General features: G+C 43.7%; 2 protein-coding genes across 2 annotated transcripts; both read right to left on the bottom strand.

The window, feature by feature from the left end:
* Positions 1-7,881: 7,881 nt before the first annotated feature.
* Positions 7,882-9,808, bottom strand: LOC122051665 (flavonoid 3'-monooxygenase CYP75B137-like). The gene is made up of 2 exons (XM_042612883.1): positions 8,749-9,808; positions 7,882-8,631 (listed from the first exon to the last, which is right to left on the bottom strand). Exons 1-2 carry the CDS (start codon positions 9,652-9,654, stop codon positions 7,981-7,983), a joined length of 1,557 nt encoding a protein of 518 aa, XP_042468817.1. The 5' UTR covers positions 9,655-9,808; the 3' UTR covers positions 7,882-7,980.
* A 2,567-nt stretch (positions 9,809-12,375) lies between these two features.
* LOC122051663 (flavonoid 3'-monooxygenase CYP75B137-like) lies at positions 12,376-14,738 on the bottom strand. The gene is made up of 2 exons (XM_042612882.1): positions 13,762-14,738; positions 12,376-13,601 (listed from the first exon to the last, which is right to left on the bottom strand). Exons 1-2 carry the CDS (start codon positions 14,665-14,667, stop codon positions 12,948-12,950), a joined length of 1,560 nt encoding a protein of 519 aa, XP_042468816.1. The 5' UTR covers positions 14,668-14,738; the 3' UTR covers positions 12,376-12,947.
* Positions 14,739-18,107: the final 3,369 nt, after the last annotated feature.

Genomic DNA, 18,107 nt, shown 5'->3' with positions numbered 1-18,107 from the left:
TTTCTTAATTTTATAAACATGATTTGGGTAGTCTATGACTTCAAATCTGGGTGGTTGTTCCACATACACTTCTTCCTTAATAAACCCATTTAGGAATGTCGATTTCACATCCATTTGATAAAGTTTAAAACCCATATAAGTGGCATATCCTAATAGGATCCGAATAGACTCTAATCGAGCAACTGGAGCATAGGTTTCATCATAGTCAAGCCCTTCAACTTGATTAAAGCCCCTAGCCACTAACCTAGCTTTATTTCTAGTCACTTTTCCTTGATCATCCAATTTGTTCCTAAACACCCATTTTGTTGTAACAATTGTACTATCATTGGGTCTTGGAACTAAGTTCCATACTTTACTTCTCTCAAATTGGTTCAACTCTTCTTGCATTGCTAGAATCCAATCCATATCAACTAAAGCTTCATCAATTGATTTTGATTCAAATTGTGATATTAGAGCAATTTGACTAGTATGATCTCTAAAGTAGGATCTAGTCTTTACCCCTTGCCCCACATCTCCAACTATTTGATCAATAGGATGATCTTGATGATGCCTTACGGTCCTCAAAGTTATGGAATCATCATTTTTGGGAGGATCATTTTCTACATTATTTCTTTCATCATTTGAACCATCTCTTCCTCCCCCTTGATCCATATCCCCTAAATATATGTTTTGTATTTCTTGAGTGATGGATTGATTTTGTTCGATTATATCCTTATCAATAGATGATTTCCTAGGGTAAGTACTAGTGGACTCATTAAACTCAACATTAGATGATTCCTTAACCATTTGAGTCCTTTTGTTGTATACTCTATATCCTCTACTAGTAGATGAATATCCAACTAGAATTCCCTCATTTGACTTGGCCTCAAATTTTCCTAAGTCATCTTTAGTATTAAGAATATAGACCTTACAACTAAAGACTTTAAAATAGTGAATTGTAGGGATTGTGCCGTTCCATAGTTCAAAAGACGTTTTTCCTAAAAACTTATGAATCAAGACATGATTTTGAATGTAACAAGTGGTATTAACCGCTTCGGCCCACAAATAGCTTGGTAAGGAATATGCATTGAGCATGGTTCTAGCCACCTCTTATAAAGCTCGATTCTTCCTCTCCACTACACCATTTTGTTAAGGCGTTCTTGGACAAGAGAATTCATGCTTATAGCCATTTTCTAGACAAAACTTAGAAAAGTTCAAATTCTCAAACTCTCCACCATGATCACTCCTAATTCTATCAATTTTGAGGTTCTTTTTGTTTTCTACCCTCTTGGTAAACCCTATAATTGTTTCTAAAGTTTCCCCCTTATGTTTCAAGAAATAAACCCAAGTATATCTAGAGTAATCATCTACTATCACCAAACAATATTTGTTACCTACCAAGGAAGGTGTTCTATGACAATCAAAAAGATCCAAATGCAATAATTCTAACGGTAATGAAGTGCTAGTTAAGGTTTTACCTTTGTGTGATGACCTTGATTGCTTACCTTCTTGGCATGCATCGCACAATTTGTCCTTGATGTACTTGACCTTTGGTAGTCCCTTTACTAGCTCCATCTTGGCTACCTTGGCTATATTCCTCATATTGATATGTCCAAGTCTTCTATGCCATAGCTATCCGTCCTCTTCTTTTGATATCAAACACTTAATAGAGGGGTTAGAAGCATATGAAAGATCAACATAATAATGATTTGCCTTTCTAAATCCTTTTAACACAACATTTGCAAGATTTTTGTGTTTAACTAAACACTTATCGGGGTGAAACTCCACATTATATCCGGCATCACATAATTGGCTAACACTAAGCAAATTAAACCCCATATTTTTAACCAATAAGACTTTATGAATGATAATTGTGGGTGATACCTCAATTGTACCTTTACCTATAATGTTGAACTTCCCACTATTCCCAAATGATACCGTTCCTTTCTTTATATAATTTATTGTGGAGAACTTGCTCACATCACCGGTCATATGTCTTGAGCAACCGCTATCCACAATCCACATACTCGCATCCTTCTTCTCTTCTACCTAAATAACATAAAACACACAATTCTTTGGTACCCATGCACTTGATTCGGAAATATCATTCAAATATTTCTTAGGCACCCAAGCTTGTCTTACCTTTCCTTTAGGATCCTTCTTAACATTGTTTCTAAGTGCATCATTTCTAGTACCATTGATTAGATACATGTATGTAACTTCCTTTTCCTTAGGTCTATATCCTATTCCGGCTTTGTTGTAGACGACTCTTTGATCTCTAATGATCATATCTAAATATTTGGACCCATTTGTGAACTTCTCTAGACATGCTCTTAACTCAATCACGTCATTCTTCAATTTTTCATTTTCTTCCTTGAGCATGCTTGACTCACTAGATGAACATATATCATTTTTAATGGACTTAAGCTTTCCCTTCAAGGTCTTCACCTTAGATTGTGATTTAACAAAAGTATTTTTGAGATGAGCAATAGTTTTATAAAGAAATTCTATTTTAGGAGATTCTTTTACCTCATCATCACTTGATGATGATTCATCACTTGACTCCTCTTTATTTGATGAATCCTCTTCACTTGACCCTTCCTCTTGACTTGACTCTTCTTTGTTATCTTCAAAAGCCATAAATGCCATATGTCGGGTCACATGACATAATTCATCCTCATCCGATGAGTCAACGTTTGGTGTATCCCAAGTAGCTTGAGCCACCATGGCTTCCTTCTTCTTTTTCTCCTTCTTCCTCTCCTTTTCCTCTTTCTTCCTCAATTCCGGACAATTTGGCTTGATGTGTCCTTTCTTGTTACATCCATAACAAATGACATTAGTGTTAAAACTTGAACTTTGACAACTTTCACCTTTCGACGATTGAAACATTTTCTTCACATTCTTTCTCGTGAATTTCCTTGATCTTCCCATCATCTTCTTGACATAATGTGCCACTTCACTTGTCGACATTTTATCATCACTATCCGATGATTCTTACTCAGATTCGGATGATGAGGATTTCACCTTCTTTTCTTTCTTCTTTTTCTTTTCCTTCTTTTCTACAATAAGAGTCATACCTTTCTCTTTTGAAACCACATTAGCTTGTTCATGAAGTTCAAACTCGCAAAACAATTCATCAAGCTTAACTAAAGAAAGATCTCTAGAAACCTTATATGCACCAACCATTGATGCCCATAAGGTGGTTCTAGGAAAGGATTGGAGAACATACCTTACTAGGTCTCGATTGTCAATTTTCTTACCTATTACATGAAGTCCATTTACTATTTCTTTGAATCTACCATGCATTTGACTCATGGTCTCATTGGTCTTCATAGTAAAGGTTTGAAGTTGCCCCAACAAGAGATCTCTCTTGGCCCTCCTTGATTTGCTTGATCCTTCATTCAACTCAATGAGTTTTTCCCAAAGCTCCTTGGCGGAATTGAATGGTGTTACTTTGCTTAGTTGCTCCTTTGAGAGTCCACATTGTAGGGTTGTTGTGACCTTTGCATTTGCTTGGGCCTTCTTTGCCATCTCCTTTGTCCAATTCTTGGTTGGAAGAGGTGCTCCCGATCCATCTTTTGGTTTCTCAAATCCATCTACAACACTAAAACAATTTTCAATATCATTCATTAAATAATATTCCATCTTACCTTTCCAATATGCAAAATTGTTGCCATCAAAGAAAAGTGGTCGAGCGGTGCTATATCCCTCTTGAAACGTCATCTCAATGCTTTGGTTGACGATGAGTTCTTCCGATGCGTTCCTTGCTCTGATACCAATTGATAGGACCTTTGCGTTTGGCTAGAGGGGGGGTGAATAACCTTTCTTCGATTTTTCACCTACAACTTGTTAGCGGAAGCATGTAGAAATGAAGGAAAGACAAGAAACACAAGAAAACAATGCTAACTCCTTAGTTTACTTGATCTCCATCTCCTTAAGGTGACTAATCCAAGGCACACACCCACACAATCAAGCTCCAATATGAACTTCTCCTTCTCATTATCACAAACGAAGGTGGAGAAACCTTTACAAGGTTGCCTCTTCCTCTTACAAGATGAAATCTAGGCTTAGGAGAAAGAGACTCAAAATCTTTTGCTTGGAAATCACTTGGAGAGCTCTATTTTTTCTTAGCACAATAAGTATTCAAGAGTTGTTTTTGCCACAGTGCATTTCCCCTTTTTATTTGTCTTCAAAAGTAGCCGTTTCTCATGTGATCGTCGCCGTCGATCGATTGGGCACATCTCCAATCGATTCAAATATAGCTGTTGAGCGTCGTCACGATCGATTGGGCCAACACCGGATCGATTCAGCCGTATATTTCATAAGTACAGAAGTGGATTCAATCGATCGGCCGATTGATTGGTTATCTCCAATCGATCGGCTGATCGATTCAAAATCGCACTGCTCCTTCGTGCAGAAGCCTTGTGAATCGATCGACCGATCGATTGGTTATCTCCAATCGTTCAGCTGATCGATCCAGGTTCGCACTGTGCTCTTGTGCAGAAAGCATGTGAATCGATCGACCGATCGATTGGATTACTCCAATTGATCGACTGATCGATTGGATTACTCCAATTGATCGACTGATCGATTCAAGTTCATTCTGTGCTTTCGTGCAGAGGCCATCAATCAATCGGCCGATCGATTGGTTTCCTCCAATCGATCAGCTGATCGATCCAGCAGTATTCTGTTCAGTTATGCGCCTCAATCGATTTACCAATTGATTGCTTGCTGGTTTCCCAACCAATACCTCGTGCTAGATAAACGCATCCCTGGACTTTCTTGCCAAGACTCCAGTCCTCGACCTCCTTGGACTTCTCTTGCCTTATACCTGGTCTTCTGACCTGCAAGGACTTTCTCCTGTCAAGACTCCGGTACTCGACCTTCTTGGACTTCTTCTTGCAAAACTTGCAGCACACGTTAGATCCAAACGTATTAACCTAAACTTAAATAGTTGTCAACACATTGAAAACACCCAGGGCATGATTACACCAACAGTTGGTCCCGGTGCGACCAACAAGAGAGGGTGACTTGTCCGAAATGATAGAAATACTCTTTTCAAAACTTTCAACTTTGATTAAAATAAACACTTTAATAAACGAAACTAAATTGCATAAAATAAGTACAAGACAAAAAAAGGATTTGCCTGGTTTGCAATCAGGGAGGTTGCTAATTCAAGGCAAGTGAGACTCAACTAGTTAACTCTTTCTTTGACACAGGTCGGAGGCGGAGACACCTTATGCAGAACGTTGAACACACAGAACTTTGAAGAATAGAATGGAAAACTCGAATACAAAAAGTGTTGTATTTGAATGAAGAAGACCATGGCTTATTTATAGCTTATTGGTTGAAACTAGCCATTTATTGACATGACATCTCTGAACGCTTGGACTCTCTCCTGGCGCCTCCAGTGAGGCAAACTTTATCTCCACGCAACGACTTTGAGATCAATTTTTTTTAATGTTTGAGCGCCTGGACCATGTCTGGGAACTAGGATTGTTGTTGATGTGGACCCGAAGGTGATCCACAGCAACGACACTGTGACGAGGCGCCTGGTAGGCGCCTTGGTGGTCTGAGTGCTCGGACCAACTAGTCTAGGCGATCGGATCAGTCAGTCATACGCTAATCATCTGACACCTTCTCCAGTTGCTCACTTCTTCTCCAGTTGCTTGAGTGATCCTCCGGCCTTCCAAAGTTGAGCTCACCAGAACCCAACTCCGGTCTTCTCCTTGAATAGTCTTCCACTCCGGCTTCTCGTCCATCATAAATGTAGTGTGCTTCCTTCTCGTCTGCTAGCATACTCTTCCGTAGCACCTTATCCCTTGGATGCACCGAAATCGTCGACTCCTTTCCTGTGTCATCCTTCTCGCCAGTTGCGTCTTCCGCTCGACTTATTGTGTTTCTAAGCTCTTGCACACTTAGATATAAGGATTAAACACAACAGAAATTAACTTAACTCGGTTAACCACATTAAAACTAACCTGGGTACTTACACATATGACCTTGACTTGTGCTACGGTGGCGGAGGGCCTGGTTGGGGCCCTTTTGGAGGTAAATTGTTGTTGGCCGATCGACACACAGAGGGCGCCCTGCTTAGGAACTATTTTTTTCGAGGGGATTAAGCTTTTCAATATTGATGTATTTGGTGGCTCATCTAAGCAGATAGTCGAAAGCCCTCGGAGGCTTCTTGATGAGGGATCAGAAAAAGTTATTATCTATAAGTCCCTAAGAGAAGGTACTCATCAAAATTTCTAGGGTGACCAAGGGGACATCCATGGCGATTTAAATAAATCACTTAATGTATGTCCTCAGCATCTCCTTGAGCCCCTGTTTAAGTGAGAACAGATTCATCGTCGTCTTGTGGTCACGACGACTACTGGCAAAGTGATGAAGGAAGACCGTTCAAAAGTCCTTGATATTACAATGGACTTAACAAAGAGTCGTTTGAACCATCTTTACACTGAACCCGCCAAAGTAGTGAGGAACACTTGACAGTTGACTCCATCTGTGTACCGATAGAGTATGACCACATTTTCAAATTTTAATAAATGGTCATCATGGTTGATCACTCTTGTGTACTCCCCGATCGACAAGGATTGATAATGTTTCAGGATTTTGCCCTCCAATATCTCTTTAGAGAATGACGTGTTAGCCCGCTCAAGGGAGTCACTTGTCATGGAAGCCTTTCCTTACAGAAATCCCAGGCGAGGGCATTCTAGAAGACGATCCTCACGTCCTCACCGCTCGGCCCATGTCCTCTAGGCGTGTTCGGAACAGCGCCATGTGATATGCAATCAGTGAAGGCGACACTAGTTATAGGCTAATTGGTGGAACGAGTACTTGAGGAAAGACTGCTGAAGGGGACCGGATCGGTTAGAACGGGCCGGGCCCTCCACTCGGGTTCTGTGTCCAGCGTATGTTGGCCAGTTGTAGATATAGTGAGGTTGTTCGGCAAATGACACTCAGCTGCTACTTGTCATTGTTGCACCATTTTTAGCTGCACGAGCTTCTATTAACATCTCCAGTTCTTCTTGCGTCAATGTTACTATGGTGAGTCATCCAGTCTCGTCCATCTTCACGTTCTAGATCAGGCAAAGTTTCCATAGACGATGCCATATATTGTTTGAAAACTGGAAAAATGGCTGGCTGGAAACTCGGCTTTGCTGTTGACCAATTGAAGACTTCAAGTTGTCATGCATGTCACAATGAGCATTGGCTGTCAGGCCAAGGAAGGGGGCTCAGGCGTTGGTCCTCTGACGTTCAAGTCAGTAATCAGTTTTGAAAAAGGAATAGCGAAAGAAATTGTAGCAATGAGCGTGTGTAAATATGTAGCATCGCATACCTCCACATGTGGATGAAACCCCCCTTTTATAATATCACTGTTGTGTCTATGCAATGCCCCCACGGGCTGGATCAGCTGGAAGGGTGCCTGACGCTTGCAACAGAGGTTCAAGGGCCGAGGGTCGCCAATTGCACACGAGCGTAAAACCTCGGTCTGCTGCGCTTTAAATTCCACTCGACCCTCAATCACCCCTCCTGCCCAGCTTAATCGTGATTTACCCCCTCTGGATATCTGTGGGGCCGGACCCATGGGGCCACTAAGATGACGGTTCCACCTTTTTGCAACTGTTATGTCTATACATGAATTACAAAGCATTTTCAAAAAGGATAGACGGTAAAGTGATAGATGGGATCTCATAAACCTTACCTATAATAGGTAGGGTCCAAAAATTTTTACCTATGAATAAAGTGATTCATCCTCAAGGAGTCCATCTTAAACACAATATCAGTGAGTTTTTGAATAGAATTATCTCTAGAAATTTGTTTTTTTGTTCTGGTGAATGTTAATCCATGGGAGAAGATTTAGCTGTTATTAAAAGATCTAAATAATTTTGATATATCTGAGAAAAGAGTGACAAACTATAATTTCAATAGCCATCGTGAAGCATTCCACATGTGTTCAAGCGATTATAACTGTCAATTCAATTTACAATGCATTGCTTACGAGTATAGATCTTCTCTCGCAAGCGTTGGCGTAGGCACTAGCACCAGCGACCGGGCCTTCTTCATCACAATCCCAAACTTCTCCTCCATATCCTCCTCCGCCGCTTCCTTATTCCCCTCCGCTGCCTGCCACTCGAACGAGTGCACCAGAGTCGCCACCATGTACGCCACCATCCGCTCCGCCATCACCATCCCCGCGCATATCCTCCGCCCCGACCCGAACGGAAGGTACCTGAAGTCGTTGCCGCTGAAGTCCCAGTTCTGATTCCCCCCCTCGCCGACGCCGGCGAACCTCTCCGGCCTGAACTCCAGAGGATCCTGCCAAATTTCTGGGTCCCGGTGGATGGCCCACACGTTGACAAAGACCCTGGAGCCGGAGGGAACGGTGTAGCCGCCGATGACGCAGGTGGCGCTGGGGCAGTGGGGGACCATCAGCGGGAGGGCCGGGCGAAGACGGAGCACCTCCTTGATGACGGCAGAGAGGTAGGGGAGCCGGAAAATGTGGGACTCTTCGACGACGGCGTCGCGACCCACCACGGAGTCAAGCTCCGCCTTGACTCGCCGGAGGATCTCTGGCTTACGTACTATCTCGGCCATGGCCCACTCTACCGTGTTGGATGAGGTCTCTGATCCGCCCACCACCATGTCCTGCCAAATTGTTATTTTTTTTAAAAAAATAATCAGATTAAAAATTAATTTTAGAAGTATTTTTAAAATAATTATTTATAAAAATATAATTGATTAATATTTTAGCGTACAACTCACCATGAGAAGAGCTTTGACGTTGGCCATGGTGAATGGCGTCTTCCCGTCGCCGCCCTCCCTCTCCAGCCTCAGCATCAACTCCAAAAAGTCTTCTCCGCTGCCGCCGCCTTGCTTCTTCCTTTTCCTCATCTCGATGATCTCCTCGAAGATTTGGTCGAACCGGCGCAGGAGCGTGCGCATCTGTCGCTGGATCCCCTGCAGATCCATCCACGCCACCGCCGGGAAGAAGTCCGATACGTTGGGGCGCCCCAGGAGCTCCGTGATCTCGGCCACCAGCTTCCGGAACTCCCTTCCCACCTCGATGCTCCTCTCGTCGCCCTCCTCCATCGTGCTGCCCCACAGCGTCCTCGTCACCGCGTTCATCGTCGCCAGGAACATCTCCACGCCGACATCCACCGCGCTCCCGGCCCGCGACCGGATTCTTTCCACCGAAGCCCGCACCTCCCGACGGCGGAGCGCGTAGACGGCGTCGAGCCCCGCGGGGCCTAGCATCTCGCGGACGCAGACGCGGCGCAGCATCCGCCACGTGGGGCCGTTGGGGTTCCACGCGATATCGGCGTCGCCGCCGTAGGAGATGATGCGGGCGGCGGCGGGGACGTCACGGTTGGCGAAGACGGCGTCGTGGTCGCGGAGCACCTCTCGAGCGATGGCGGGCGAGGAGATGACGACGGCGAGCTTGCTTCCGAGGCGGAGGCTGAAGATGGGGCCGTGGTCGCGCGCGAGGCGAGCGAAGTGGGAGTGCAGGTCGGGGCGGAGGAAAGGGAGGCTGCCGAGGAGGGGGAGGCCGCGAGGGCCGGGAGGCAGAGGAGGCTCATGGCGGCGGCTGCGGAAGAGGGCGGCGTGGGTGAGGGCGGCGAGGAGGAAGGCGAAGGCGTAGAAGAGGACGACGTTCCCAATGACCTCCATGAGATTATGGATAAGGCCACTTCCTCCAATCAGTTCAGGGTGGCTGTTGATTTTGTCGGGGACACTGGCAATGAAGAGATCAGATTCTCTCCTAAGATTCTTATATCCACATGTTTCATTGTAGATTGGATGGATTAGATCATTCAAGAATACAGTGCATATCGATATGATATCATACCCGTCTAATCGACGAGGAAATATGAGGATATAAAACTCAGAGAATCTGATTTGAACAATGAAGATGATCTCAACTCTTAACACATTTGCTCAGATATTTTCTATGTCGGCAAGCGGAGTACGTTTATCCACAGGATGCGAATGGCGCAATGGAATTTTATAATAAAAAAATACACGATTATATTTAACACTGTAATAATTGTATTTTCATACCCACTACACTATTTTTATAAATCGTGTTAATAATTATTTTCCTTTTTCTTTATTTTTTATTTTTATATGAATCATTATCCTCTTCCTTATTTCTTTATTTCTCAAACACGACACCATCTATTAATTCAAGCGGTTTTTTTTTTTGAATTTCTAATTACTATCGATATTTTCTTAAAAGTCAGATCTAAATTTTTAAATTTCTTAAACTGCACATCATCAGATAATACTAGATACTCAGAATCTGATCAATTAAAATAGATTTTTTTTTATAATTTTTAAGATTATTAAGCATATCGGAGTAATATTATATTTTTATACGTGAATTATATTCTTTTTTTTTATCTATTTTAATATTTAGTTTTTAAAAATAATACTTAATTAATTTTCATTAATAATACTAAATTAATTTTTTAATTAGATAAATTTATTTTCTGTCTGACCAGCTATTAAGATTTACTTTCAATAATAGCTTTCTCTCCATTAGCTATAATATCAATCCAACTTCCAAAGCATTCAAGGCACAGCCTATCATTCAAACGTTACCTAAAGATTTGTGTTGACTAACCTCATCACTATAGTAAGGACATTTTCAATATAAAATTTATGAGAGATTTATAAAATTAAAAAATTTTAATAAAAAATTTGAACTATTATATCAGTGATGTTCGAGATTTATAGTTAAGAGCATTGAAAACATACATCTATTTTTTTTCTCTCTATTAAAGATTGAGCTTATAATTAATTAATGATAAAGTAGTGTTAATTTATGATTTTTAATTTATAATGTAAGGATATATATGATTTGTAATGTAGGTTTATAAAAAAGGTTTTAAATAAATTTTTTCATTGATAGAATAGTAATTTTTTTTATTGTTAATATGACACAATTGGGATTAAGGTGCTATCTCTCCATCCAACAATACTACTATTTTAATATTGATTTTGCCAAACCAACACCGCTATGTGTTGGTCTCTCCAACTCAATATCATTATGGTGTTAATCTCTCCATCGCATCCCTCGATGGCACTGAGTTTTCCAACTCAGCATTATATTGAGATTGATCTCAAACAGCCAACAACAATAGTGTTTTAACTTCCCCATAGAGTTATTGATTTTTTCAACCCAGGACCTTAGTAGTGCTGGTTACTTTCAAACAGAACTACAGGCAACATCACAATGATTCTGATTTCTCCAAAACAGCACTATAGTCTATAGTCTTGTTGAATAGGCTATGTGCCAATTGACACAAAACTATATGTCTTGGAGCTAGCCTCACAACTATTGTTTCGGAACAAGACTATCTTCCCTAGACTTCTTTCTTCATTTACCTACTCTAGTTTTAGAATTTTTATACTTCTAGGTTCATTAATAAACTTTAGTCAGGTCTATTATTAATGAATTTAAGCCAAAATTTGTTGATCAACTTAGCCATCTCTTATTAGACCCAATCCAAATGCCTTAAGTTTCTATCTTAACATTGGATGTCATCATGCCCTAAAGTCATAGCCTCAAGACCTTTTAAATTGTAGAGCGCCTAATTTTTTTCAAAAAAAATCAACTTCTGTGTTTGATATAGGAAGATCTAAAGATTTTTATTACTATTTTTTTTAATAATTTTTATTTTTTTGATATTTATAATATCTTTGATACTATCTATTTTTTTTTTAATTTTTGAATTGTGAGTCCGTTTATATGTTATGATTTATTTCCTTTATATTTTAGAATTTAGAACATCTGTTTAATTGTTCAAGAAATTATCGTCTATTATAAAATAAAATTTTCTTCTACGAAAAATTTGAGGACGACGATTTTTTTTCTTACATTCTCCTCAAGAAGAAGGGATTATCCTCCTTCTCGTCAGCCTATAGGATAATCACTATTTAGGATCAGAGAAAGCGCTAAAGGAGATGATTAGTGTGCGTCGATTTTTTTCACTTTTTCAGAAAGCTTTGAGAGATAACACAACGGAAAAGAAAAGAAAATAAAATGCTAACAAACTTTATTTTTCACTTGGTTCACAGTCTGACAACTACTAGTCCAAGGTTAACATTCATTGAGTACTTTCGTTGAGCAATTCACAATAAGCTCGAAGATTAAAAAAATGAATATAATAAAAAATGACAATAATTTAAATTAATACCTGTTGGGGATTTTGTATATGACCGGCTAGAAGGGAGGTTGAATAGACGGCACCCCCAAATCAATTTTTGTACCAATTGATACAAACACATTGTTGAGCCGCAACAATTATAAAGATATCAACAAGAAAATGAAAAAAAAAGAGAGAAGAGGAAACCTAAAATTTTAGTGTGGTTCTGCGATAGGCTTACTCCACAAAACGACTAAGACTTCTTCACTAGAATCATTATGTTAAGGTTACAAGGTTCTTATTTATACAACCCTAACATATATGGTATTTTATACTAAAATACCACGTATTACTCAAAAATCTTGAACTAATCGGCGCCTCTAGAATGAAGCACTACCAAGCATGCCCATGTCGACAGCGTCCCATATCCCTCAGAAAGGACCACGACCTAGTAGTGTTTAGGAGTACGATCGTGCTATAAGGCACGGCCTGCCCATGCTATAAGAACACGGTCATATGACGTACAGAGGCCTTAGTAACTGACATGGCCTGGCCGTGCTTCTTGGCACTGTCGTATCCGCGATGACCAGATAAGCCATACTCCAACACACATCTTCAACTCTAGCTAATAACCAATCTTACACAACAACATGACTTTCCATACACTCCCTTCGCCTGCTCCCTGACTTATATAAAAAAGGAATGCTTTTCTTAGATGATATAAAACAGAGTTTTTATTCTATACTATGCGAGGCAATCGGATTGAAGTATCAACGTCGAGCTCTCACTCCAATCCAATTTCCGAAGCATTGCCTACGAGTATAGATCTTCTCTCGCAAGCGTTGGCGTAGGCACCAGCACCAGCGGCCGGGCCTTCTTCATCACGATCCCAAACTTCTCCTCCATGTCCTCCTCCGCCGCTTCCTTATTCCCCTCCGCCGCCGCCTGCCACTCGAACGAGTGCACCAGCGTAGCCACCATGTACGCCACCATCCGCTCCGCCATCACCATCCCCGCGCATATCCTCCGCCCCGACCCGAACGGCAGGTACCTGAAGTCGTTGCCGCTGAAGTCCCAGCTCTGATTCCCCCCCTCGCCGACGCCGACGAACCTCTCCGGCCTGAAGTCCAGAGGATCCTTCCAAATTTCTGGGTCCCGGTGGATGGCCCACACGTTGACAAAGACCCTGGCGCCGGCGGGAACGGTGTAGCCGCCAATGACGCAGGTGGCGCTGGGGCAGTGCGGGACCATCAGCGGGAGGGCTGGGTGAAGACGGAGCACCTCCTTGATGACCGCAGAGAGGTAGGGGAGCCGGAAAATGTGGGACTCTTCGACGACGGCGTCGCGACCAACCACGGAGTTAAGCTCCGCCTGGACTCGCCGGAGAATCTCGGGCTTACGGACTATCTCAGCCATGGCCCACTCTACCGTGTTAGATGCGGTCTCTGTTCCACCCACCACCATGTCCTGCCAAATTGTTGTTTTTAAAAAAAAAAACATGGTGAGATAAAAATTAATTTTACAAGTATTTTTAAAATAACTATTTAAAAAATGTAATTGATTAATATTTTAGCCCTCTTGTATTCTTCTGTCTTGACGAATCAGAACGGTTACACGTAGAACGCACCATGAGCAGAGCTTTGACGTTAGTCATGGTGAATGGTGTCTTCCCGTCGCCGCCCTCCTTCTCCAGCCTCAGCATCAACTCCAAAAAGTCTTCTCCGCTGCCGCCGCGTTGCTTCTTCCTTTTCTTCATCTCGATGATCTCCTCGAAGATTTGGTCGAACCGGTGCTGGAGCACGCGCATCTGGCGCTGGATCCCCTGCAGATCCATCCACGCCACCGCCGGGAAGAAGTCCGATACGTTGGGGCGCCCCAGGAGCTCCGTGATCTCCGCTACCAGCATCCGGAACTCCCTTCCCACCTCGATGCTCCTCTCGTCGCCCTCCTCCAGCGTGCTGCCCCACAGCGTCCTCGTCACCGCGTTCATCGTCGCCAGGAACATCTCCACGCCGACATCCACCGCGCTTCCGGCCCGCGACCGGATTCTTTCCACCGAAGCCCGCACCTCCAGACGGCGGAGTGCGTAGACGGCGTCGAGCCACGCAGGGCCTAGCATCTCGCGGACGCACACGCGGCGCAGCATCCGCCACGTGGGTCCGTTGGGGTTCCAGACGATTTCGGCGTCGCCGCCGTAGGAGAGGATGCGGGCGGCGGCGGGGACGTCACGGTTGGCGAAGACGGCGTCGTGGTCGCGCAGCACCTCGCGGGCGATGGCGGGCGAGGAGACGACGATGGCGAGCTTGCTTCCGAGGCGGAGGCTGAAGAGGGGGCCGTGGTCGCGCGCGAGGCGATCGAAGTGAGCGTGCAGGTCAGGGCGGAGGAAAGGGAGGCTGCCGAGGAGGGGGAGGCCGCGAGGGCCGGGGGGCAGAGGAGGATCATAGCGGCGGCGTCGGGAGAGGGCGGCGTAGCCGTAGGTGAGGGCGGCGAGGAGTAAGGCGAAGAAGAGGACGCCGTTCCCAATGGCCTCCATGGAAATGGCCACTTCCGCTAATGAGTTTTATGTGGCTGTGGTGGATCTGTCAGGCAAGTTGCAATGAAGATTCTCCTGGATATTTATTACCTTCTCTAAATAAAAAAAATGGGCACGAGGAAAGTTTCAGTATTATATAATTTGATGGAAAAATGATACTTAGAGAAAAAAAAAATCATGAAAAGTTCAAAGATAAATACATGGACCTATAAAAAAATATAAATGGTGAACAATGATATATGTCTATTTTTTTTTTTTTTTTTTAAAGCATTCTTTCCCTTTGTATAATTGCTCTAATTGATATGCCCAATTTTTATAATTCTGAAAATACTTATCATATTTCCATTATTTATACATATATATTTTAATATAATTTTTTTTATCTATTTATTAAAAAAATTCATGATTTTTTACTGATGCGGTGATAAGGGAGGCCCCACCCCACTGTCATGGTGGAGATTGTTGGGACTTTTGTGCCCACTAGAGGGGGGTGAATAGCGTTTCTTCGTGCTTGCGTTAATTTACTTTGTCTTGATATGCAGCGGAAAATAAAATACAAACACACAACAAACCAACACACTAACACCTAGAGTTTACTTAGTATCCACCTCAAGAAGAGGTGACTAATCTAAGGATCCACACACTCGAACACTCTCCACTAATAAACAACTCGTTCTCGGTCGCAGCCAGAGGCGGAGAAGTCTTGTACAAACACACACAACACTACAAAACTCACACAAGAAGAAGATACAAAAATACAACTGAAATACACTCTTCTTCTTGCTTACTTGTTGATTGTTATTGCCTCTTGAACCTTGGGGATGCACCCCAAGAGCCTTCAAGAACTAGCGGAGAAGCTCGGAGAAGATCGCTGAAAAATCGCTGTGAGCTTGTAGGAAAAGATCGCAAAGATCTGCGGAGAAAACGCTCCGCCAAGGCTTTAAACAGTGCTCCCAATCGATCCAATCCATCCCCAATCGATTGCCACGTCAACACCGCTCCATCGCAACCGTCCATCACCTGCATCCTGCCCAACGGTCGAATCCCAATCGATCGACCGATCGATTGGGAACATCTGAATCGATCGGTGGATCGATTCAGAAGCTTTCTGTGTTCTCGCGATCGCACGAGAACTCCCCTGCCCAATCGATCGACCAATAGATTGGCAGTTCCCAATCGATCGCCCGATCGATTGGGAAAGCTTTTCTGCTTGCAATTTCACATCCCAATCGATCGACCGATCGATTGGGCCTTCCCACAATCGCAGCACACTCCAATCGATCTACTGATCAATTGGACTCAGGTTCAATCGATTACTTGATCAATTGACCAACTTGGACTTGACTCAACTCAAGTCTAAATTTCCAAACCCAACTCCCGGTCAACCGTGACCTGTTGGGTCTCCATGCCTAGCATTTGGCCAGACCCGACCAACCTCAAACTAGCCTTCTAGCCTCCTCCATCAGCCTTGCGTCTCTCGGATATCTCCCATCTTTCACGCCTTGCCTTCAGGAGCTTCCTTCAGCCTCATCCTAGTTGTCGGATTATACCACCACACTCGACCAACCTCAAACTAGCCTTCTAGCCTCCTCCATTAGCCTTGCGTCCCTCGGATATCTCTCATCCTTCACGTCTTGCCTTCAAGAGCTTCCTTCGGCCCCATCCTAGTTATCGAGTTATCCTTGCCAAGTCACACTAGGACTTATCTTGCCAAGACCATATGCTTGGACTTACAACCTTTGCCAAGATCACACTTGGACTTTCCAATTGCTTGGCTCCTCACCAGGACTTTCTCCTTTGCCAAGATCACACTTGGACTTACCTTGCTAAGACTATATGCTTGGACTTACAACCTGTGCCAAGATCACACTTGGACTTCCCAATTGCCTGGCTCCTCACCAGGACTTTCTCCCTTGCCAAAATCACACTTGGACTTTCCAAATGTCTGGCTCCTCACCAGGACTTTCTCCTTTGCCTAACCTCCAGTTAGGACTTCCACCACTGCCTAAACTCCAGTTATGACTTCACCACTGCCTGACCTCTAGTTAGGACTTCCAGACGCCTAACCTCCAGTTAGGACTTACAGACGCCTAACCTCCAGTTAGGACTTACCCAGTTAAGTCTCATATCATCCCTGACCTACTTGACTTGTATTCTTATCAATTTGGTCAACCCTTTGACCATCTCCACAACCGAACGATTGCTCCAGCAATCTCCATATATTGTCAGACATCAAAACTCAAATCCTGACTCAACTCAAGTTTAGTCAAACTGGTCAAACTTGACCAAGGGAAATTGCCCCAACAGAGATCAGTGCCACAGTGGAGGTCAGAGTCAAGGTGGTCAAACGTCCCTATACCACTGGCCGATCGGGGAGCCCGCTTGCCCAATTGGGATAATGAAGACATGATCTGACATCATAACAGCTCACAGAGTTCCGAGCTTCCGACGCTTAGAAAGACTGCTAGGTATCTGCAAGGGCAGGCCGAGCGGCTTCCCCGCTCGTCCTTATATAGAGCTATAAGAATGAGGCGGATTTACGATCGAGCTGCACAGAAACAAAAGGGCGACCGAGTGGCTTTCCCGCTCATCCAAATAATGGCTCATGAATCAGGACAGCGGGAGCGCCAGTCGAGCGGCCTTCCCACACGGTAAGGTAATACACTCATCCGAGCAGAAAGTAAGAACCCGAGCCGAGCGGTTATCCATCGAGCGACTATCCCGCTCGGCCCAGTAAAAGACACTGCTAGCTGGATATTATCTTTTTGGGAGATGCGCCACTGACAGATGGCATGGTCGACGGCTGGTTCAGACAAAAGATCGTACGACAGAAGCTTCTTCTGTCACTTCAGAGATATGCTTGGCTCGTTAAGGTATTATGTCAGGGACACTTTATCGATACATCTTTTCAGGAAAAGTTTCGAGAAGCGTGCACACCTTGGGAAGCATGCACACACACTCGGGAGGAACAAAATCGAAGCAATACCGCCCGGCAAGAAATAAACATCATCGCCGGCGGTTCGACCAGCGACGACTCTAATCGAGCCTGGAAGCCGTACGCATAATGACTGGAGATCCACGCAGTAGAATGCAGCTAGGAGATGGCGAAAGGGTCTGAGATCAGCTTCGGACCCCTGGACTTGGAGGGAGTCGAGATCCCTCACGACGACGCCTTGATCATCCAAGAAGTGATCGCTAATTATACCATTCACCGTATCTTTGTTGACACAAGAAGCTCGGTGAACATAATTTTCAAAAAGGCGTTCGACCAGTTACAGATCGACCGAGGCAAGCTGCTACCAATGACGACCCCACTGTACGGGTTCACCGACAACGAGGTTTTGCTAATCGGCTAGATCATGTTGGCTACATCGCTCGGAGAGGAGCAGCTCAGGAGGACCAGAACCACGAACTTCATCGTGGTAGACACCCCCTCAGCC

The sequence above is a fragment of the Zingiber officinale genome, chromosome 3A (genome assembly GCF_018446385.1).
Source record: "Zingiber officinale cultivar Zhangliang chromosome 3A, Zo_v1.1, whole genome shotgun sequence".
In the NCBI taxonomy this organism is placed as follows: Eukaryota; Viridiplantae; Streptophyta; class Magnoliopsida; order Zingiberales; family Zingiberaceae; genus Zingiber; species Zingiber officinale.
The sequence above is the reverse complement of the archived record's forward strand: the minus strand, read 5'-3'. Positions and strand labels throughout refer to the sequence as shown.